The sequence below is a fragment of the Drosophila novamexicana genome, unplaced genomic scaffold (assembly GCF_003285875.2).
Source record: "Drosophila novamexicana strain 15010-1031.04,08,12 unplaced genomic scaffold, DnovRS2.1 tig00000770-arrow-pilon, whole genome shotgun sequence".
Taxonomy (NCBI): Eukaryota; Metazoa; Arthropoda; class Insecta; order Diptera; family Drosophilidae; genus Drosophila; species Drosophila novamexicana.
This window is the reverse complement of record NW_020824821.1, coordinates 2,684,450-2,708,481: the sequence shown is the minus strand read 5'-3', so window position 1 is coordinate 2,708,481 and position 24,032 is coordinate 2,684,450. Positions and strand designations below refer to the sequence as shown.

Genomic DNA, 24,032 nt, shown 5'->3' with positions numbered 1-24,032 from the left:
TGTTGCTGCTGCTGCTGAGCGAGCTACTTGAGCAGTTGTTAGCTTGTTTCGTAGCAACTAACAAGCCAATTGATTGGAAAAACTAAAGCAACATTTTTCAAATAACGTTGGGGGACAGTTTTTTGAGCGTGATTTTCGTTCACTTGGGTGTCCAAAGGCAATCAATAGGCAGCAGTGCAGCTAAACGTAGAGAAAACTGACTAAAAGAGGGTATGGTAAGGGGCGCGGGGTGGTGCATAGAGGGACCCTGGCTCATCATTACAATGACGATGACGACAGAGGCACGAGCTCAGATTATGTGGAAAGGCAATGCCAAAGCACTTGACAAAATTATGTTAAGTGACTATGGCAAGACAAACACACACAGACAATCGCACGATATATATGTGTGTAAATGTATATAGACGTACAGCACACATACATGCACATATATTGTATACTACTGGCTCAAGAATAGTCTGTATTAAAGAGTTTTCCTAGTTTTCCTGGCTGCTGCTGATGATGTTCTCTCTGGGCTTTCACTTTCCTAGCGTCATATAGTCTCAATAGCACACACACACACACAGCAGCCCAGAGACTGCTGTCAGTGCATCCTTGTATCCTGCATCCTGCGCCTTCGTTGGTGAACATTTCTGTGCTTTGCTCGCCTGGCAACGTTTTAAATTCAAATCGTGTTCGCCTCCAACCGTCAGTTGTCAGCGACACTTCGAACTGCAAAGACGTTCCAAATCGGCGAAACATAAAACCGAATCCAAATGCATTAAATAACTCAAAATTAAAGTGTTGCAAATTGACAAATTATTACAAATAAAAATATATAAAAAATTTTACTTGAAAAAAAAAACAATTTTAATTTAAAAAAATTTCCTGAAGTTTTACTAAATGATCGGCAAAATGTCTGTCGCATCGTCTAGCTGATGTTATATAATCATTGTGAGAATTCTAAATTCTGTGAAACGCATCAATTCTTCTATCTGAGCCAGTTTAACGCCACACAAAAAGTAAAATACTTTAAAAAATGAGAAGTATTCAAGATATCAAAAGCATAAGAAATTATATGTTTATAGACTGAGTTTCGACTGGCAGGATTTCATGTTAAAACATTTTTATTAAACACAAAAAAATTGAGAACCTCAGAGCCGTAATTTCAACCTATCAACGCCTGTTTAGTATTTTTTTTTAAATCATTTCCTTATATTTCTATTAATATTATTGTTCAAAGATTTTATCGTAATTCCCAAATTTTGTTTTTTTCAAAGATTGTTTTTGGATTTTTAAAATAGTTTATTATTATTATTTTTGTAAATCATGTTGTCTCTTGATAAATATGCTTCTTGTAACGATGCATTAAATCAATTATAAGAAAATCAGTTTAGCCTCCGGAAAGTTCGTCAAGGCTTGCCCTAAGAAATAAACTTTAAATTAAAACTTAATATAAATATATATTTCATATGTGTTTGTATAAATATATATCTCATATTAATCAATTAATTTCCTTTTCGGCTACAGTTTTTCTCTCCTAATCGTAGTTTTTGTGTGAAATTGAATCATAAATAGATATCAAAGAAAATAGTTCAATTATTTTTCCTAATTAAATTTTTTACTGCTTAAAAGTCTATTTATTAATCGGGATCTTTTTTTATGTCAGGCACAATTTAATTAATAATAGAGGTAAATCGAGCATGTTGTCCTAATTACGCATGAGGAATACCAATTCCCCAGTTCGTAAACCATGGCGTCTTGTAGACGAGCACAATCTACCCACCTTAATTTACCATATGCATTGTCCTTGTCAAATGCGTCCGTTGCATTGGCTGCCTTGAAGCCGCCGCCGTGTGGCGCTCAATGGGGCAGATTCTGTGCGGCATCGGCAGCGCACAAAAGGCGCATGGGCCACTTAAAGCGGCAGCGCCCCGTGAGCCGCCCTCGCCCCCCAACCGCTAACCACAAGCCACAAACCGCCCACGCGCTCGCTTCGAGTGGCTTTAATTGTGAATTAAGACGGTATTGTGGCCCCCACGTGTAGACAGCGCGAGGCAGAGTTTCAGAGAGAGAGAGAGAGAGAGAGAGAGAGGGGAAGAGAGAACGAGAGGCAGGTAGTTGGGCTGACAGGGTTGCCAATGCCGAGGCTATTGTGCAGGAAGTGCACTAACTGTCCCCGCCATTGTCCTTTAGTTCACATTTTATTTACACCGTTAAGCATCATAATTGTCGCTATTTTCGTGCGCCAGTTAAGAAGAAACCCACTCGATGCATTTTCAATGCCAGAGACACTGTTCGAGAGTTTTGCTTTGATCTGCCGCAAAGGTTATGTCAGGGCCATTGAAACTATTTAAATACTCACGATATCCTTTGTCACCTGCTGTACTCGTTGCAGAGAGCGATACAATTTACAGCCATGGTCGCGCAAATAATTCTGCTCGTCATTTGCTGCATTTGCCTGAAACACTTTGCCAAGGGTGAATTTCAGTGAGTATACGAAAACACGCCCATTTGAAGGAGTCAATCTGAAACTCGTTTAACTTTAGACAAAGTCTGGCTATAACCGATATTTTACCTGAGGACATCAAACGCTATGACAAAATGCGTCCACCCAAGAAGGAGGGTCAGCCTACGATTGTCTATTTTCATGTCACAGTCATGGGTCTCGATTCCATTGATGAGAACTCCATGACCTATGTGGCGGATGTGTTCTTTGCACAGACGTGGAAGGATCATCGTCTGCGTCTGCCCGAGAACATGACGCAGGAGTATCGACTGCTCGAGGTGGATTGGCTCAAAAATATGTGGAGACCGGATTCCTTCTTTAAGAACGCGAAATCGGTTACATTTCAAACCATGACAATACCCAACCACTATATGTGGCTCTACAAGGACAAGACCATACTCTATATGGTGAAGCTAACGCTAAAGCTATCCTGCATTATGAACTTTGCCATCTATCCACATGATACACAGGAGTGCAAGCTGCAAATGGAGAGCTGTGAGTTTGAAGCTAGTCTAATATTAAATAAGTATTTCCTTTTTTATTAACACGTAAAAGTTCATGTAAGTGAATTTCCACCTATTGCTGATGTTCTCACATTAATAATTTACCGGATTGGATTCACCGGTGCTGGTGAAAAATTAAATTGTAATGGAATGTGAGAAAAAAACTAAGTTTTACACTTCTAATTAATATCTAATTTAAAAAACTATGTTTTACATTTTAAAAAACGGTTCCGATAAAAGGGAAATTCGCAGCGAATTTCATAGGGAAATTTGATTTTGCGAAATTAAATACTTTTACAAGAAAGAATAGTGAGAAAGGAAAGAAAAGTGAAGATTTAAACAATTGTCAATATTCTATACCAAATTATCCTCTTTATAGCAATTGATTCCTAAACCGTTCATAAAAATGATTTGCAAGGCATTTGTTTTTCACTCAATCTGTTTATTATCTTTACCAGTATCGCATACCACAGATGATTTAATCTTTCAATGGGATCCCACCACGCCGTTGGTGGTGGATGAGAACATTGAGTTGCCGCAGGTGGCGCTGATACGCAATGAGACCGCGGATTGTACACAGGTCTATTCGACTGGGAACTTCACCTGCTTGGAGGTGGTTTTTACGCTAAAACGACGCCTGGTCTACTATGTATTCAATACCTATATACCCACATGCATGATTGTGATCATGTCGTGGGTCTCCTTCTGGATCAAACCGGAGGCGGCGCCGGCGCGTGTCACACTAGGAGTCACATCGTTGCTCACGCTCTCCACGCAGCACGCAAAATCGCAGTCGTCGTTGCCACCCGTCTCCTATTTGAAAGCTGTGGATGCATTCATGTCGGTCTGCACGGTGTTTGTGTTTATGGCACTCATGGAGTATTGCCTGATAAATATTGTGCTCAGCGACACGCCCATACCCAAACCTATGGCATATCCACCTAAGCCTGTGGCCGGTGAGGGGGGTAAAAAGGAAGGGGAGGCGGCTCCAGCCGGTGGTAGTAATACTACAAACAATAAGCAGCCCACAATGTTGCCCCTTGCGGATGAGAAAATTGAAAAAATTGAAAAGATTTTCGATGAGATGACCAAAAATAAGCGCGTAAGTTGAAAACTGGAGATTGTTTGACTGTATAAGTGTGTTTGTATTAGTAAGATTTTAACTGAAAAAGCTCATTTCTGCCTTAAACCAAGGCGCTAAGCTTTCTGATTTCACAGCAACCAGCATCTGTGTGTTGCATAAGTGAGACACTTACAGCAGATCTATAAAATGATATATTCTATTCTTAATTTTGCCATTCCAGATTGTGTCCACCACACGCCGCGTGGTGCGGCCCCCGCTAGACGCCGACGGTCCCTGGATACCGCGTCACGAGTCGCATATTATGCTGACCCCAACAATACGGCCACCGCCACCGCCGCCACCGGCACCGGAACCGGAAATGCCCAAGCCGAAGCTAACGCCCGCCCAGGAGCGTCTCAAGCGCGCCATCTATATCGATCGCTCATCGCGTGTGCTCTTTCCCGCGCTCTTTGCCAGCCTCAATTGCATCTATTGGATTGTGTTTTACGAGTATCTGTAATATGTGCGCTGTCTCTGTTGTAAATATGGCACATTCCCGATAGCCCTCACATAATCTATCTGCCTCTTCCTCCCTCTCTGTCTCTCTCTCTCTCTCTATCTAAAAGTCGTACAAGTGAATTTTATGTTAATTTTTCACAAGGAATAAATATTTAAAAATGTAATCATAAGCACAAGCTTTGAGTCAACGAATTTTTAACTGAAAGAGCAAAACATAAATTGTAGAATTTTGCTGCTTATACTCTCTATCTATACTTATAAATATAACTTATGCGTAAAGTATACATATAATACATATACAAAAATGATAAAGTATGTGAATTCAATTCCTAAATGCGTAAGGTTAAATATTTCAATGCCGTTGTAGTTGTACCTTAATTCTTAATGCTAATTTAATGTCTTTAAAATGCTTTTAATTGTAAATAAATGAAGTACATTAATAAATATATTATAGTAATTAAAAAATAATATTCTAAAGCCATTTTATTTAAAGCTTCATGGTTTATGTATTCAGTATATCCGGAAATTAAATACCGAAAACAAGCAATCAAGATTCGGCTAAGCTTTTAAACTTTATTCACACAGTAAACATTTTTGCTTCTTCCCAGACAATATAAATTATATATTTTTACAATCCTAGCATTGAATTTTATAACGATACCAAAATGTTATAAAAATATTATTTTAATAATATTTCAGATATTTCAGCTTAAAATAAATTTCAAAAGTATCGGCACCATTTCATATAAACAGCTTTTGTAAAGCTTATATCACCGTGAGCTTTCGCAGCTGTTTTAAGTCGTGAAAGCGCCTGCGCAGTGCTTAAAGCTGAAAGCTCACATGAGGGAGCGCAATTCAAAATAAATGAATACACGAATGAATACATATGCCCTCCCTTATTTCCACACATACTTTTGTACTTCAAGTTTAGTTATTAAAATTTCCTACATTCGCACATTTTCTCAGCCATTAAACCAGCCTATGCTTTTATTAACACTTTTTTTTTATATTCTATTATATTTTTTTTGCTGTGGTTGATTTTCCCTTTAAAGGTGTCAACAGCTGGCGAACAATAGCTGGCAAAATACTACAACAACAAGTTTTCTAACTTTTGCAGCTGTCAAACAGATTCGCATGAATACCCAATTAATTGTGTTGGTCACACGCTGCATACTTTTGCTTTTCACGGTCGTTTGTGAGAGATGAACTGACACAGATGCGCTAGCAAAAATGAGAGCCAGACGCTGAGGAATATATTCATACAAAAGTATATTTTTTTAAGTGTGCAATAAAAAGTGAATGCTTTTCAAAGGCTTTTGGCCAAAGTCTTTTGTTTACATTGATCTAGTTTTCGATAAAGAAGTGCTTAAAACATCTTAATTGCGGCTTGTTTTAGCGATCAGATCTTTTACACTGTATAGAAAAAAACGTATGTTTAACATTCTTCTTGTAGGCAGCAAGTTTGCCTAGAGTGATATAGGTCAATACCTGCAATGCTGAAGAGCTTATCTCACCTTGCTTTATGATAGCTTTTAATCACAATAACCTCAAGGATTTCTGTTGAAAACACAAACTGAACACATTTGTTTTTTCCACATCTCAACACGTTCGCAGCTCCATTGAACTATATTGAATAATAGTTTTGTAGTGTTGCGACCTTTCGTTAAGTTGTTTTGCTCAAAAATTTTGCTTCATAATCAATTCGAATTTTAAGTAGGCCAAAAACTGTTGCGGGGGAAACCACGTCAAAGTGCATGAATCATCTAAAACAACATTCGAAGCGTACTCTCGGTAGGGTATTGCAATACAGTAATTTCCAGCAACAAAAAATAAACAGAAAATAAAACAAAATAAAAACCAGCGAAGGTTGCGCAAAATTTTGACTAAATATACTGGGGATTACCTGAGCGTCGAGCTAAATTGCGCCAATGCTTGAGGTGGGTGCGTTTACAGGGGCCAAAGCCAGTTGCACAGAATGAGGTTTAGTGTGAGCTGTATTTTTTTTTTCCTTTTCTTTATTTAGTTTGAATACCCTTAATCCATGATGAATCGATATAAAGGTTACGTTGGCTTTGTGCTAATTTATATAACAGGCAGAAGGAAGGACATATTCCTGAACGGGACGAGCTGAGTATGATCATATCCGTCTGTATAATCGCAGCTTACAACTTTTTATATATAATCTCGCATTATATACGCAGAAGTTAAATAGTTTTTGTTGATATTTCGTTCAATTTTCTTAATATCTCGAAAAAAAATTGATTCGGCGACTTTGCCTTTTAGGCATAACACCAAAACCTTTAGATCTGCGCCGTAGAAACTTTGTATGCAGGATTTCTTTCTGTACAAACATATTAAGAATGGATGTCTCCTTTCCATTCCTCCCAAACTTCTAAAAGAGGCATTCTTCATGTATGTCCCATTTGTGGCCTGAGCTTCATAAAGATCGGACTATAAGCACCGAAGATATTTCAGATAACATTTCCTATATAGTGTTTGCCCAAGGAAAAGAGCACAGGGTATCCCCTAATCGGGTACTGCCGCCTAAGGCACTTTTGCTCGTTTTTTTTTTTTGTTAAACCTCTACAGTTAATTACAGAATTTAAAGCACAGCATGCTCGACGAAGCGATCCATCAATACAATAAGCGCCAAAGCTGAAAGAAAGTAAAAACCCTGTACGTCTCTGCATTACCTTTGTAGTCTTAAGTGCGCACACTCTTCGCACAAAGCAAAACGAAAAGAGAGGCACCACTGCCCCGCCCACCCCGCTAAACCGCCAGCAACTCAAAGCCTAAAGCTGTCTCCGAGTGCGACGTGAAGCGCTTTTATTGTGTTGCCTGCCGCAGTATTAGTTGTTGTTATTGTTGTTGTTGCTGTTGTCGCGGCTGTTGTATCGTTTTGTGTTTTACAGTTTCAGTTTCAATTTCAGTCGAACTCGGGCAGCAACGGCACACGGAAGCAGCCGCGGCGCAGGCGCAACAGCAATACTACTTATTAAACAAAAACCGAAAAAAATCCAGTGGATTTAAGTGAAAAATCAACAGCAACAAATTTGTGTGTGGTTTTTAAGTGAAATTTTTTGTCGGAGGAATATTCATGTAATTTTTGCGCAATTCGCAAGTTAAATAAACATACTTATAAATAAATAAAAATTTGAGCATTAACACGAGACAATTAACAGCTTATAAGCATAAAGAAATAATAATAGAAGCGTTTAAATTTCTTAATAAAAAAATAAATATATATTTTTTTTAACACGGCGCTTAACACTTTCATTTTCATCAACGCTCGCTCGGCTGCCGTTTCGTTAAGTGCGTCAACGTTGGCGGTTTCGTTGAGTCGTGTTAAATAACAATAAACAAAAAGTGAACGAAAGATTCCAAACCAAATTGAATATTAAATATATGCCTAATAATTTCTATCTTGATATTGCAAATGAATTAAAAGTTACGCGAAATTTGTTTTCGATAAGCAAAATGCATTTGAGTGCATATTTGTTGTGCCTAGGTGGGTATACGAAAATGGACCAACATTTTTGACATACATATTTTGTAATATTTTATGGACCCGCGTGAGTGTCGTTTTATGTGCTGCCTAAAAACAAAAGACTTAGGCAACGAACTTGAATTTGTATGGAGTGTGAAGTGTGAAGTGGCCAGCAAATTGAGTTCAGACAACTCCATAAATAAAAGCACAGTGCGGCGGCTTAAGACCGTCATTTCAACACCTTAATTGAACTACATTTTCGTTGTGAATAAAAGCAGATCAAGTTTTTATTTTTTATTTCTTAGTAACATTTATCTATCTCTCAGCTCTGGTATGTTTAAGTATTGTAAAAGTGAAACCCTAAGCTCAAGTTCAAGCTGTATCGCTTTGTTTTCGGTTTTTGTTTCTCTTCCAATTAATGAGCCAAAAAAACCATAATGCGCATCGGACAGAAAGACAAAAAAACGTGACTAAGTCTGCAACTTTCTTTGGCAGCGGCAACCGCTGCAAAAATCTTCCGCCAAGTGACGTCACAGGCCAAGCCATAAGCCAGTTGAGGCCAAAATGCAAATCGCATTGTCCAAGGCCAATCAAATTGTCTGTTGGCTGTAGCTCTTTGGCAGCTGTTGCTGCTACTGTAGATACATATTAACATTTACTAGATACAGATACACGTTTCTGCACCGCCTGCAAGTGTCTTTATGGTATTACCGCAACACCTCGGCCTATCCATACACATTATGCAACTACTTATTTATAAAAAAAAAAGAGAAAAAAAGTTGCTGCCGCTGTCATCGCTCGCTGCACAAAGCCAAACTCCAGCGATTTGTTGCTGCTGCTGTTGTTTTTGTTGTTGCTCGTCGTTTGTTCGCGATGTCTACAATTTAATGTTATATTTATCTGTCGCTTCGGAAGTTATTGCAGCTATTTTGACTTTTTTTATTGTCGCATCGTAAGTTGTCCGTTGCTCAATTGCAAATTTTTCCCGCAACGCTGACAATTTCAGTTTCCCCAGCCGGTTAGCCAGGATTTTCACTTTCATTGGCATTGGAGTAAAGTATTAATAGAAACAGCTGCTTGATTGCTGCATGGTTTGGCTTGGCCTGGGTCAAAGTTCGCTCAAATTGACAAGAGATACAAGATAAAAACAGATAGCCATATTGGAAAAGAATATGAATATAAGTCTTTATACTTTTAAGAGCCTTAGATGAATTTGTTTTTATTTTCTAAGTTCAACCATTCTTCGAATTAATTAATTTAGTTTTCTCCGTTTTTTCTGCTTTTTTTGTTTTATTTTTTTCATATTTAATATGCGTCTCATTATAAAGTTTATAGGAAGTTTGATTTCTGTATTCACATAACAAATTAATGTTGTAGTATAAATATACATTTAATTTATTTTGTATAATATATTTAATTACATTTTATTGCCAATTTTTTTTAGTTTTTGATTTTGATTATCTTGACTTCTCAACAAAATTATTTAGTATAAATAAATATTTTATTTATTTTATATTAAACATTAAAATTAAATTAAAAACTAAATTTTTTTAATTTACAGTTGCTCAAATTAAGAAATTAAATACAATTTTCTAACTCTCCAAAAAAATTTTTAAAGAAACGAAAAAAAATGCCAGTCATATTTATTGTCATAGGAAGTAGCCCAATTTTTAATTTTTAAATAGCATACTTATATATGAATTAATTTAGTATGTATATATATATATATATTATATATATATATATTATATATATATATAAAAACAAACATTAATTCGAACGTTGCCGAACATCGCATTCACTTTTCATAAGAAATCATTTCTATATGCGAGCAAAAGGCTTTTCGTATAATTGGCCAATATTTCATTGTATGCCGCCGCCAGAAAATACAGAGAGAAAAAAATGGTAAAAAAAAAATGTGAAAAAATAAAAGCAACTACAAAAAACATTTTGCCATTGGTATGAACAATTTTATTCCCTAGTGAAAGTGACAAAGTTGCAGTGCACACCTCGAAAAATGTTAATGAGCCAGCAGCGAGTGGTGCACAAAAAAAATACGAAAATCTCAAGATAAACTGTAACACAGTTTAAGTCGAAATGTTTCGGCAGTTATCAGAGATAATCACATTTTTAGGGCGTGGAGAAATTTAAATGCGACCTTGAGCTGCGCCACGTGCATGCAAATGCAGAATAGCTTCATCTTAAGTATTGAAATCGGACAAGACGAACGAATTGCAAGTCATTTTGGCCGGCGCGTAACCAGTGCGAGCTGCGATTATGTCACAGCCAACTAAATAAACATTAAACGCTTCAGTTGAGGAGCCACATGCGGATATGCATCGGCCGTACCTAGGGCGGGAGCGGTACGGGTGGCTAGCTGGGGCTGGGACTGGGCAATAGAGCGACAAACTTTCTCATTTGTTTGTTGTACTTCAGATGCGTAATGCCAATTTGTGGCATTACCCAACCCGAAAGAGCTTTTGCATAAGCTAAGCGAAAAGCTGTCGACTGGAAATTTGGGTTAGGCCAGTTCGTAAGCAAAGGTTTATAATCTTATTATTTGAAATTGTTTTTTTTTTGCCGATAAACGACTAGCTTAAGAGAGCTAGGAGCTTGCATTTTTAATGTGTGTAAAAGCTGAAAACTTTTTGGTTTTTCTTGAAATGTGTATTAATTTGATTTTAATTTTTGTAGGGAGAGTAAACAACAATTAGCCCAAAGAAAGGCGGGTAATATCTGTTTTAAATATGAATTAGAATGGTAAATTATAATAAAGCCTTAATCTGGATAGTGTTTATTTCATTCCTAGCTGTTTCTTCTTTTTGCAAAGATATACATTATATATGATATATTTTTATAAAGTTTTGTGCATAGTGCATAGTGCATAGATGGAAAAGCTTATCTTAAAAAATTCAAGCTAAAATTGAGTAAACATGGTTTTCTGGCTATAATTTGTATATTTAAATATTCATAAAAATAAATACTTTTCTTTTTGACGAAAACTTAAGTCTGTAATAGGAAACTTAATATATAGGAGCCAAATAGTTGCTTAAGCGTATCCCAAGACATCCAGGATAAAATGAAAAAAATAAAAAATTAAATTATTATATTAAAATTCAGTTTTTAATTTCCTAATCCTAAATTCCTGAAAACTTAAGTCTGTAATAGGAAATAAATTATTAATAAATGGGGGAAAGTAGTTACCATTGCTTCCGAGGCTTCATCATCTCCAACTCCTTTAATGCTAACAGAATCTTCTTCCATTTGATATTCCCACAGCACTTGGAGCTGGGATCTTGGTGCAGGCGCATGTACCCGCAGAAGATGATGAGCAGCCGCAGCACTTGACAAACGATGGTAAGTGGTTCACTTTGCAATTTGGTTACCACGGGCATTCATAACTTTAACTATTAAGGCAGCGTCTTTTTTTCAGCCGCATCTGCACGACACGCGCCTTGGCCGTCAGCTGGCCGAGGATTTAGAGTACAGTTCGCGTTTGGCTAGCAGCGGGAGCAGCTCCAGTAGCAATGATAGCGAGGATGATGACGATGCTGATGAGGACGATATTGAGGGCTCCAGCGAGTACTATGACAGCGATGAGGAGCCAAGTGCGGCCAGCAGCGGCGACAGCAGCAATGAGTCGCTGCCACGCCTGCTCTCGCCCTCCACCTTCCATCGCATCTCAGAGACCCTGGGCGCACTCAACACAGTGGGCCACATGCTGGTGGACATGACGCGCGGCGGACAGGAGAGCAAGACGGAGAATGGCAGTAGCAGTATCAGTAGCAGTAGCGATGACAGCTTCACCAGCAGCACCTCTACCACCACCAGCTCCACCACAACAGGGCTAAGCGCATTCACGAGTGGAGCAAACTCAGCCAAAGCTGAGCCGCTGCCTGGCATCTCAGGCAAGATTTTGGATACGACAACAACACTGTCCGCCAACAGTTTGCTGCCGGCGGGCAAGCCCGCCAATTTGAGCGCCATACAAGTGGCCACCAAGCGCATTGGGCTGGAGGAGGCACCGGGCAAGCCCATGTTTGTGGAGAACAAGGAGGCCAAGCAGCAAAAGAAGAAGCGCAAGAAGAACAAAAACAAGCAGAAACTGAAAAAGCCCAACGAAGAGCCAAACCAGGCAACGCCACAATCCCAGCAGAAAATCAAAATACCAACCACGCCGCGCTCCACCACCACCACCAGCAGCGCAGGCAGCAGCAGCACCATCAGCTCAACCACGCTACGTCCACTCGATCAGCTGGCCTTGGAGAGTGAGACTGCCGGCACTGCCAAGGATGTGGAGAACTATTGCAAGACGCCCAGCGGTCGGCCGGGACGCTGCGAGGATCTGAGCAGCTGTCCCGCGCTGCTTCTTAATCTGAGCAGCCTGCGCGAGTCGCTCTGTTTTAAGAGCCTCTTTGTGCCCGGTGTTTGTTGTCCCCTATCTGCGAGCGCCTCTGAGAGCTCCACAGTGCTGACCACACAGCGTCCGTTGAAGCTGACCACCAGGATACCCGCAAGCACTACCACACTCGCCACCACGAAGCGCACCACGCAGCGAGCCACGCCCAAACCCAGCACCCGACCCACCTCTGGACTGGTGCTCATACCGCAAAAGAAGCCGTCGACCACAATAACCACCACGACGACTGAGGTGCCACTGGGGCCCGAAGATCTGGATGAGATTGCCAATAATTTTGTCGATCCGGATGAGTGTGGACAACAGGAGTATTCGACCGGTCGCATAGTGGGCGGGGTCGAGGCGCCCAACGGACAATGGCCCTGGATGGCTGCCATCTTTTTGCACGGCCCAAAGCGCACCGAGTTTTGGTGCGGGGGCTCGCTAATTGGCACCAAGTATATTCTAACTGCGGCGCATTGTACCAGGGATTCAAGACAAAAGCCGTAAGTATAGACGTGATAACAGTGGTGGGAAGTGCTTAAGCTTCTTTAGGAAAGGCTCTCAGGGCAAATATAAGCTTTGGGCCTAAAAAATGGCACAGCATTTACTTACTTAATACAACGTTTAAAGCACATTAAAGCTCTAAGTTTGACTTCATTACTTAAATAAAATATATCAAGCTTGAAGCAGGTGCTTTAACTAAAAGATTCGTATTTGAGTAAAGCAAGCTCATCCAAGCTCTGCTTTTAAACACATTGCCTGTCTACATTTAAACTCATTTCGAGCTTAATGTTTGATTCGTTTGGATGCCTTTGTTTATATTTTTGGGATTAATTTGATACTTAATCCAAAGCTTTTAAAGTCAATCGAAATCTTTAATTATTTTCCCCTTTAGGTTTGCTGCGCGTCAGTTCACGGTACGTTTGGGTGACATTGACCTCTCCACAGATGCCGAACCCTCCGATCCGGTTACCTTTGCCGTTAAGGAAGTGCGCACACACGAACGGTGAGTGTCGCCAACTGGTTTAAGGCTCAGCTAACTGATTTACCTATTCCCTGCAGATTCTCTCGCATTGGCTTCTATAACGACATAGCCATACTTGTGCTGGATAAGCCTGTGCGCAAATCAAAGTATGTGATACCCGTTTGCCTGCCGCGAGCGGGTCGTATGCCGCCTAAGGAGCGATTGCCTGGACGTCGTGCCACCGTGGTCGGCTGGGGAACTACCTACTATGGCGGCAAGGAGTCCACCAGTCAGCGGCAGGCGGAGTTGCCCATCTGGCGCAATGAGGACTGCGATCGCAGCTACTTTCAGCCCATCAATGAGAACTTCATTTGCGCTGGCTACTCCGACGGGGGCGTTGATGCGTGTCAGGTGGCTACCGGTTGATGCTCGTAGTGATTTTCCAATGTAATGTGTCTCTTTTCTTTAAAGGGCGACTCTGGTGGTCCCTTGATGATGCGCTACGACTCGCACTGGGTGCAACTTGGCGTAGTCTCTTTTGGCAACAAGTGCGGCGAGCCTGGCTACCCCGGCGTCTACACACGCGTCACGGAGTATCTCGACTGGATAAGCGATCACACGCGGGACTAGACGCACGGACGGCAGATGTCTTAGTTGTAACTGTAGCTAGGTTTATGTACGCGCTAGTCTATGTACGTTTAATGCTCTCTCCCTGTCGCTGTTTATACGATATTTATGAATTGCCCCTCCGCCCACAGGCACGAATGTTAACCATATTACGCGTAGTTTTGTTATTTAAATTATTTAATCTTAAAAGTTGAAAATAAAAAAGAAAACAAATTTGAAATGACTTTAAGTTGAAACCAAAATAGATAGGTAATATAAGTAAACAAGAACCAACGATAAATTTCAAAGATATAAAAAAAAAGTACTTTATCATGACATTCTGTACATAGTTTTGAGGATCGCGTTATGAAAATATCCGTAGTATATTGTAATTAAATGCCGCAGTACTTGCATACTACTTCCCTCTACCAAAGTCAATATATACACACAGTGTACACTATACACGCAGTGTTTATATTGTCTTTGCCTGTGCGGTTACGTATCTTTCGCTCGCTTACTCTCTTCATCTCTCGCTTTTTTCTCCAGTCTCCAGTCTCAAGTCTACGTATGCTATCTTGCCATTACGAGTACCTAGAGAGACAGTACCCAAAGAGAAAGAGACAGAGAGAGAGAGAGAGAGAGAGAGAGAGAGAGAGAGAGAGAGAGAGAGAGACAGAGAGAGAGAGAGAGAGAGAGAGAGACAGAGAGAGAGAGAGAGAGAGAGAGAGAGAGAGAGAGAGAGAGAGAGAGAGAGACAGACTTTCTCCGTATCTCTTCATCTTATTTTTTTTTTTAAAGGGAACTCTCTTGATGGTATTTTCTGATAAGCACTTAATTCTTCCATTCTTTTTTGCGACCTTCTTAAACGTTTTCTTTTAGAGCGTTTCTGTGTTTTTTTTGTTTCTGTCCGTATGTCCGTCCGTCCGTCTGTCCGTATGTATGAACGTAAGGATCTCAGAACCTATAAGAGCTAGAGACTTTCACAAATCCGAACTGTCAATCTACTCGTTGAGGGGTAAGTACTTGATAACCGTAATATAAATAAACATTTCCTCCTAGGGCCAACTGTAAGTTGAGTGGGGCGCGGGCAATTATATGTTCGCGGGCAAGTTCAATCGCTTGTCAATTTCGCTTTCAGTTCTGCCAAAGTCCGCACAGCTGACGGACGCGTTAGTTTTTTTTGTGCTTTTGCCGGCAACGCGCGCGTTTTTTCTCTCTCTCTCTTGCTCCTCTGTTCAATGAATTTTGTGAATTGTAAATCAATCGATAAGTGAATTGGGCACTTGAATTAAGATCAATAATTAAAAGTAGCTAGTAGCTAGGAAAATTTATTTGTTTATAAAGTTGATAAGAATCTTTGTGTGTCGTTTTCTGGCCCGGTGTGCGTAAGAGAAAAGCTGTGCGCGTTTTGTTTATAGAAAGCTTTCAGTGCATGAGACGCGTGGTAAGTGCAAGACTCTCATTGAGAAAAACCTCGCTGTGGTAGAGCGGAAGAGGGTGAGAGATTGATAGGCAGCGCAACTGACAACCTCTTGTCACCAGCTCTCTCTGAGTAAGCCGAGGGCATGAATAAGTCAATTGAAAGGAAGTAGGTATAGCAGCTACTTGGTATTATCTTTATAGATTTTAAACATAAATACAATTTTATATCGATAGTTTTAAAATGCGATACTTTTCTACAACAGCGACTGTAAATCATAAAATGTAAACACGACTTGTGGCTTCTTTAGCTTAAAGCTTCTGGTGTTATGTGCTTAATGTTAAGTTAAGCGAAAGCATAAAAAGCTATATGCTGCTGTTAAATTGTCGCAGAGCTTTTTAAGCCGTTTTCCACGTTGCGCGCATTTTTAAAGTTTATTTGATAAAACAGCTGAACTTTAAATTTGTTAAAGGGGAGTTAAATTATGTTTTTAACAAGAATTGGTGGATGCAATTTCGTTTATGTGCAACTTGTCCTATTTTGGAGTCATTTATGATTTTGTATGATTAAAGAACTAAATTGATAACAAATAATTCCGAAAATTTGGAAAAATGCTATACGCATTTTAAAATAGTTTTAAAATATAAAATGTAGTCATGTTCCCGCCCGGGTTCGAACCGGGGACCTTGTGCGTGTGAAGCACACGTGATAACCGCTACACTACGGAAACTGCTGACTGATTTAAAGCCGCTGTAGTTCAAAAGCTCGCACAGTTTTTTTTTATTTGAAATTTGTGACATTTAACAATGCAGTACAAATTTGTATGCGACATTATTGATGATAAACAAGTTTTAAAGTCTGCGCCTAGCCTATATGTAACTGAATTAAAATAAACAAATTTCGTAATTTATTAATGCATACTAAAATAATACAAATAAAATTATTTTCTGTTGTAAGAAAAAAGTGACAAAACAATGGAAGTTATTATTATAAAAAATGCGAATCTTGTTCCCGCCCGGGTTCGAACCGGGGACCTTGTGCGTGTGAAGCACACGTGATAACCGCTACACTACGGAAACATGTAAAAATCGATTGGCCTAATGTGGCTCATAGGTGGGGCTCTGCCCGCTGGGGCCAGGCAATTACTGTCGTTGGCGAAAGCGAATTGTCCCTGGCTGGAATTTGTCAAATTCCTGCCACGCCCACTGTTAATTGGCATCTTGCCAGGCCGCCCACATTTAATGGTTGCTCAATTGGCACAGAGGGCACAAAAAGCATTCGAGGTATTCGCTGGAGTTGAGAAATGCCTGAAACATGCACACAGATTCCAAAGTCAAGTTCCAGCAAGTGCACCTCCGCTACGCGCCTGCCCTACTCCTACGATTCACCTTTAAATAAATTTGCCCATGCTGATCCTTAATTAAAATTCCTATTGTCTGTGCTGGCCTGCATAGATTTTGCCACCCCCAGCGCCTGCCGCTGGCACACAATTAATATGCAGCCCAAGAACGTTTTCTAATTGCTCGCACTCGTTATAATTACGCATTTAAATTGGCACAAAGGTTGTGCCCATTGCCAGAGTTGGAGACGGCGTCCTGGCCAGATATATGCCAGCCTTGGATGTGAATGTTGAGTTAGCGCGCTTTTGTCAGTCGCCAGCTGTGGGTATTATAATTTAAATCGGACAATACGTAACGCATAGAAGGAACTGAATCCGCTTTGTATATATTCAGATTCTATGTATATAGAACAACATGCGTCTTCTCGTCTGCCACTTAATATGCAAATAAGTCTCTCATTGTAATGGTATTTTGATAAAACTTGGTTTTAATGTATCCTTTTATCAGAAAACTTTTAGTATGTTATTTAGCTATAGTCATGAAATACATATGTTCTTTTGTCCAAAAATTTCAAAAAATAGTATAGGATCATATCATATAGTATCCATAGAACAAATTTGCTAACAATAAAGTTTTGTAAATATATATTTTTTTAATATTTTTTTAAATAAAACCTCGGGCCTTAAGCCAGCTTAATAAATGTCCAAAAAAAAAAAAATGGAAAGTTCGCCAAGACCAGCATTAAACACATTATTGTTTATCTGCATTTCTTAACCTCGAGCTATCTTTATATATAAAACTGCTTGTCCTGACTCACTGACTGACTGGTGATCAACGCACAGCCCAAACCGTAAGAGCTAGGAAGCTGCACTTTTTACTGTAGTTACCTTTTGTGATGAAGGTGCACGATTCTAAGTTTTTTTTGGAGCAGTTTTAAGTTTTATCCGATTTGCTTCAAATTTTTTTTCAGAGCTCTACAAAAGATTTTAACTTAATTAATTGGCGAAAAACGTTTTTATAAAAGTTTTTGCTAACCATCCGATTGGCCTCAAACTCATTTTCAAAGGTTTTTGTTCAAATTCATTTAACGGGTGTTTCACACTTTTTGAACAATCCATTCCTCCTTGGTGGAAATGGGAGTCAAAGATTTAATGGGTGACGTATCGCGCTCAAATTCATTTCCAAGGATCTACATAAAAATCATTTGAGACGTGTTTCACATTTTTCGCAAAATCTATACTCCTTCGGTGGAGAGTGCATTTCAAAGATTTTTTTTGTTGAATTTTAAGTTGTGTCCGATTTGCATCAAACTTATTTTCAAAGCTCTACAATAGAATATAAGGAATTCATGTTTAAGCGATTTGGAGAATTCCACTCGCAACAGTGGTAAAATGGCGGAAAATGTTTGTATGAAAGTGTTTCATTTAGCGTCCGATCAGTTTCAAAATCATTTTCAAAGCTTTTTGAGAACATTGATTTTATAACATACATGCCAAGGGCTTTTGCGTGCTAAACTAATTCCTTTTCAAGTAATCTCTTATATATTTAGATAATTAGGATTTATAAAAATATTTGATAAACAATTATCAATTGATTGATTGTACAATATCATAAAAGTTTCATATTCCTTATTATTAGATCAGTAAATATATTTTGTATTGTAAACAACTTCGTGTGGTTTAGATTTAACTAAACATAATAAATAAATATTGTTTGTTGTTGTTGTTGTTGTTGTCTGTGTGGTGTGGCCCCATAAATTTGGGTCAATGGGCAAAATGTCAGAATTGAGTAATTACAACATAATTTTCAATTTTGCAGTTTACGTTGTAAATTAATTTGCGGTCGACATTTGCAAAACGGGCATCGCGCATTGTGTGGCACGGCTTTTGGACAACGTCTATTATCCCCCCTCTATCCCAAGCCCCCACCACCCCACCACTGCAGCAGCAGTTGAGTCGAGGCGAGTCGAGTCGAGTCGAGTCTATGCTGATGAAGCGCACAATCGTGACATGGGGCGTGGGGGATGGGGGCGGCTTGGTCAGAACAATTATAGCAACAATTAAGGGGCAGCTGGCAGCTCATTGGATTCGTATGTTGGCGGGTCGAGTGCTGGAGGCGAGGGTAGGGACAGTGGGGGGGTCGTCGTTTGTTGTGCATAATTAATTTGCAGTTATTTTGCACGTTCGTGTATTTTTCTTTTTTTTTCCCTAATAGGGGCTGGGGGTTCCGCCTGGGGGTCTGCAAAATCTGTTTACGATTTTACAGTTGAGCGCATTTTAATTGAAAAAATAAAAGACAAGCCAGTGTCAACGACACATGCGAAGCAACAGAAGCAGGCGTAGGGGCTTCGTTTTGTGGGGTGTGGAGGTGTGTGTGTGTAAGTCGTGGCTGGTTCTGTAGTCAACAGCTGTGGGTAAGCATCGTATTGAGTGGGCTGGGTGGCTTATGTAGCATGCAATAAAAAATTGACCCAAAAATGTGTAACAAATGCTGTGACATATTTTCACCAAAACCCTGTCGCCCCCGCCCACTATCCCCCTCACCCCCCCTAACCCATTTAACAGCAGAAGCCAATCCCCGTTGCCAATGATCCTGAAAAGGAGGCAGCGACTCACAAAGGGTGTTTTAAATGGGGCGTAGTTTGTGCGCGAGACGGCTCTTTGATAGGGGGACGGAGTGTGAGGGTGGCTAGAGAGGGGGAGTTGGGGGTTGCATGTGTGTGTATAGTGAAAATCGGTTGCGAGCAACATTTGTTTTGGGCAACAGCACGGCAAATGTGCAAAAATGAATATGTGAAAAAAAGAAACACAAAAAAATATAAACAAAACGAAACAAAATAAAGTAAGGCAAATGGCAAAAATCTGTAACTGTAACTGCAACATGGCATGAACTTAATCTGCTGCCGATAGTTGTTGTTGTTGTTGTTGTTGTTGCCAAGGGTTTGTTGCTCAATTTGTAGCCTGTGCATGGCATAACAGCTACTTTTGGGGCGCAACAGCAGCAGGCGCTGGCGAGTTGGAGAGCGAACCAATCCGAGCCAAATATCGCCGCATTTTCAATATTGCGGCAACAATTTTCATCGTTGTTTGTATTTGCCTCGCGTTGTAATAATGAAAGCAACGATTGGGGCGTGTAACAGACCCCCCGACATCCTTTCCCTGCCACACCCTTTTTTCCATTGGTTTTGGGTTGCGGCATTATGGCAATGCGGATTGCAGATTGCGGCTTACGCTTCACGGGAGGGGGTGGCGGTGGCACGTCAGCTCTCAACTTGGGGGTGTTCATTTAATTGAAAACAAGGCGACGGCACTTAAAGTGAAACCGAAAACAGATGGAAACGAAAAACGTACAATAATTGCTCTGAAGGCGCTTTAATCGACTCGGGGAATGCCCAGTTCAAAGTTCCAAGTTCGAAGTTTCGCGCGTGGCAAAAGTGCTCAATAAACAGCAGCCCAAGTTCAACCCAAAAGAGCGAAGTGTGCAGCCAATGAATTCCTTATAGAGCTGAATATCAAAATTATTGAGCAATTGCCTTAATTAACAGAACATTAAAACAAAGCGGGAACTTCGAGAACTGGTTGTAGGGCAATGTATATTTATACCTCAAGGTACATCTTATTATAATTATTATATGCGAATTTTTCGCTAATGCGAAATAAATTTGAGTAAATATTTAGCATATTTTAGTTAACAAATTTTTAACATAAATTAAATTCAATTTTATATAAAACAAAAGTACTTACCCAATATCAGGCTATACAACATGTTAGTAAATAATTATTGCATAATTTTTTATTTTGCATCAATCAGAAATTTACTAAATAAGATTAATTGACTATATGTATAAAAAACATTCGCCTGGCATTCAACCTTAATTGGTATTAACCGTGCACTTGATAAGATATGTGAAATGTGTTTTTATCCAATTTTTGAAGCCAGTAAAAATCTATTACATATTTTCTAGCATAAAGTCTTTAAGATTGAGAGTACTTATGCAACATAGTATCGGTTAATTAAATAAAAATATTTTATTTACTTATCATTAAGTGTTTGCCATACTGTTCAAGAGATTGACTTGCCAGGCAGCCATAATAATCTGCTCAAGCATTCTCAACAGTTCCATTTCTCGAGAAATCTGATCCGCAACTAAAATGTTTCGCTCTTTATATCAATTTAAATGCGATACAAGTGGACGAACAAGTACTCAACAGCTGCCGTTGATGGTTTCCAATTGTAACTCGATAATTTTTGCTTGCTGCAATTGGTGGCGCCATTAGTATGTGCAACAGACGCCTACCCAGGGACATTTGCGCGTGGGTGTGTGCGTGTGTGGCGCCCCTCTGTTGTACAGACTGTGTTATCTTTGTCCATACATGTATATACATGTGCGGGTGTATATCTATGTGCGTGTGTTCGTGTAAAGCCCGTTTGTAAGCAAACAGCACAGAGAAAGATACAAGGCCAGGGCTTTGGACATGCCAAACAGACGTCGCTCCGTGGTCGGTTTGAACTGGACAAACAGGATGACCAGCGGCGATTGCAACTGAGCTCGTTTAAACGCATGCCATCCCCTTGTTGCGTTATGGAGCAGCTGAGTTGGGCTCCCAATCGACCCCAACCCTGTCTCTTTCTCTCTCTCTCTCTCTCGCTGCGCCTGTCATGGCAGCAGCACAAAACCAATAAGTCAAAAGACCAAAAAGGCTTAACGGACTATAAAAGCAAAAGGCAACACGAAAGAAACTCAGCACAAAATTACAATGCTTGCAAAAAACAGAAACAAGACAGATAAGCTAAAGTCGGCATGCCGAACATTAAATACCCTTCGGCTTTGCAAATATAGTAGGCGCATTGTGAAACGCGCATTGTGTTTTTGCTGAGCTAACTTTGCAGCTAACTTGGCCAGACAAAAACTAATTACTCGAACAATTTGATTCGAAGATGATTAAGATTCTGCTCATAAGCAATCATCATGGGATATTCGTATATGCCAAGTTTGCTTTAGATAATTTGAGCAAAGAACATATATTGTATACAAAAATGATGATATAGTGTGCTGATCCGGACTGTAACAGAAAGACGGACTTATACATTGTATTATAGACGATAGCTTTAATATTGAGAAGCTAGTTTAGAAACAAACATATGGACAAGGCATGGATACTGAGCAGATAAATGTATATATATGTATGATACGGATCAAGAATATATAAATCAAATAACGTTTTAAAAATTATATGTTAAAAAATAAATAAATTAAATTTCGTGACGTATACTTATACTATCTACATATTTTTCTATATACATACCTCTTGTATGTTTTTTTTTTCAATCTACAAAATATTTTTTCCGTAAGACATATGTATACCTCTTGATATTCTTATTTTCGTTTTAATCTACAACATATTATATTTGTAGCATATAAGAGATATAGTACTGAAATATTCTTAAAAAACATCCGCTCAGCTTTTAAATATATAAATAATAAATAAAATTTATCTATCTTTATCTGAACATCGGCACAGCTAAAAAAAATGCTTAAATATATTACTAAATAATATTAGGAAACACTTTAAAATCAATTTCAAGCGTTTCAATTAGCTCAAACGTGGCCAATTACTTAATTTGGTCAGCTCGATATATTATATATATATATATATATATATACAATTAGCTTACTTTGACTGGCTTTATTGGAACGCCATAAAACTTGTCGAAAGGGTATCAATGGCCATTATAACCACACTGCTGTTGTTTACTGTTTTGTGCAGTGATTGCCGTATAGGAGTCGAGATCTATGAGCTGCCGTTGCCGCTTCTTCCAACCAACCCGTCCAGCGACCCATTTGTGCCAAGTGTGTGACAATAAAATGTTTACTGATAGGCGGCAGCAGGAGGAACAACAACAACAACAACAAGCACTAAGAGAAAACCCGGTCGAGCAATTGAATGTGGCACAAACTGCTTGCCGGATGGCTGGCAATGTTTCTCTGCGTGTCGTGTGTGTGTGTGTGGGTGTGTGTGCCTGTCATCTATTAAAAAAGGTTGCCAAAGCAAACTAAATGGCAGGCAAAAAGCAAGGCCCGGCGACTATTATAAATAATAAATGCTGACTGGTCAAGCCAGAGCCGAGTCCAAAGTCTAGAGTTTAGTCCTCGCCCGCTTCCGCTGACGCCCACCTCTAGCCCAGGCCCAAGGCGCAACTTTCGGCGCCAGCTAAGCAAAAACAATTTGCTCTGGCACTGCTTTTCTCGTTGTTGCTGTTGTTGTTGATGTTACTCTTCCTCTTTTTATTTTCCCGGCTAACGCGCCCTTGGCTCATAAATCTCAACCAAGAGTGAAATAAAGCTAAACGTACCGTCCAGATACGAGCTACAGGGTACTTGGGCAGGGTTTTGGGGGTTGGGGCTTTCGGCGGCCTAGGCACCTGGCAAATTGATTTGTTGGTTTATTTGGCTACCTCTAGCCGCACGTTCCCTTTGGCGCAGAGCGACGCCTGTTTGTGTCATAAAATACGACGACGACGACGACAGGATGTTATATGAAGTGTCCTGGCTTGAAATGACATTACGATGAAGTGTAGCCAGGCTGCAGGTGGCGCTATAAAGCAATTTACAATTGCCCCCAGCTACTGCTTGGGGTCTGTACCTGATCGATTCAATTAGACGGCCAGCCGCCTAATGTCTTTAATTTAAATCAATCAATCAATCAATCAATCTGTCCGGAGCTGCTGTCCCCAAATATCATGCCCAACTTATTGTTAGTTTAGTTTTTGGGGAGGTTTTGTTTGCTTTTTTTCCTTCGGACTTATCTAGCCTTCATTTTTATTCTGCTGCTGTGGCCTGGCTTAGTTTGGGAATTGATTGGGCCGCCTTTGGGCTCGGGCTGACCCACATCTGCCGCTTAGTTTTAGCCAGAAGCTTACGCATTTCTGGTCTTTTTGTCTTACGGCTAAGCTGCTTAATTTATTTGACCCTATTCAAGCTTCTCTCTCAATTCTGTGCAGATTTTAAAGTGAATTCTGAATTGCTATCAAATTGCCGGCAGCTTCACTCACAGCAAAAAGGTAAAATACACACAAGATGACCTGCATTTACCGTTATCCTCTAGCCTGTGTATGTGTTTGTGTTTGTGAATGTATATATGTGGGGGCGTTTATGTCCTCTTGCGTCGCTTTCCCTGGAAAATGTTGTTCACATTTTGTAGTTTTTGGCTTATGTTTGCATTTAGCTCGAATATCTATGAGC

The 24,032-nt window shown here is 39.7% G+C and overlaps 3 protein-coding genes and 2 non-coding genes across 6 annotated transcripts in view; 3 read left to right on the top strand and 2 right to left on the bottom strand.

Moving 5' to 3' along the window:
• Window positions 1–882: 882 nt before the first annotated feature.
• On the top strand, window positions 883–4,968 carry LOC115763720 (glycine receptor subunit alpha-4). Of its 2 annotated transcripts, XM_030706413.1 has the most exons (5): window positions 883–1,001; window positions 2,378–2,469; window positions 2,529–2,983; window positions 3,450–4,093; window positions 4,296–4,968. In XM_030706413.1, exons 1-5 carry the CDS (start codon window positions 918–920, stop codon window positions 4,572–4,574), a joined length of 1,554 nt encoding a protein of 517 aa, XP_030562273.1. In that variant the 5' UTR covers window positions 883–917; the 3' UTR covers window positions 4,575–4,968. The 2 variants fall into 2 exon arrangements, with proteins under 2 accessions (XP_030562273.1, XP_030562274.1); XM_030706414.1 differs by lacking the exon at window positions 883–1,001 and having other exon boundaries at window positions 2,363–2,469.
• A 2,700-nt stretch (window positions 4,969–7,668) lies between these two features.
• On the top strand, window positions 7,669–14,236 carry LOC115763838. Its single transcript, XM_030706598.1, has 6 exons — window positions 7,669–8,081; window positions 11,340–11,417; window positions 11,480–12,962; window positions 13,355–13,465; window positions 13,522–13,834; window positions 13,895–14,236. The coding sequence occupies exons 1-6, from the start codon at window positions 7,979–7,981 to the stop codon at window positions 14,051–14,053; spliced, it is 2,247 nt and encodes a 748-aa protein (XP_030562458.1). The 5' UTR covers window positions 7,669–7,978; the 3' UTR covers window positions 14,054–14,236.
• An 803-nt stretch (window positions 14,237–15,039) lies between these two features.
• Window positions 15,040–24,032, top strand: part of LOC115763732 (nicotinamidase) — a 38,247-nt gene continuing 29,254 nt past the window's right edge. Inside the window, exon 1 of the mRNA XM_030706429.1 lies at window positions 15,040–15,473. Coding sequence (XP_030562289.1) covers window positions 15,462–15,473 — 12 coding nt within the window. The 5' untranslated portion in view covers window positions 15,040–15,461. The remainder of the gene's footprint in view (window positions 15,474–24,032) is intronic.
• Trnav-cac lies at window positions 16,107–16,179 on the bottom strand. Its single transcript has one exon. It is a non-coding gene; the product is annotated as a tRNA-Val (tRNA).
• On the bottom strand, window positions 16,456–16,528 carry Trnav-cac. Its single transcript has one exon. It is a non-coding gene; the product is annotated as a tRNA-Val (tRNA).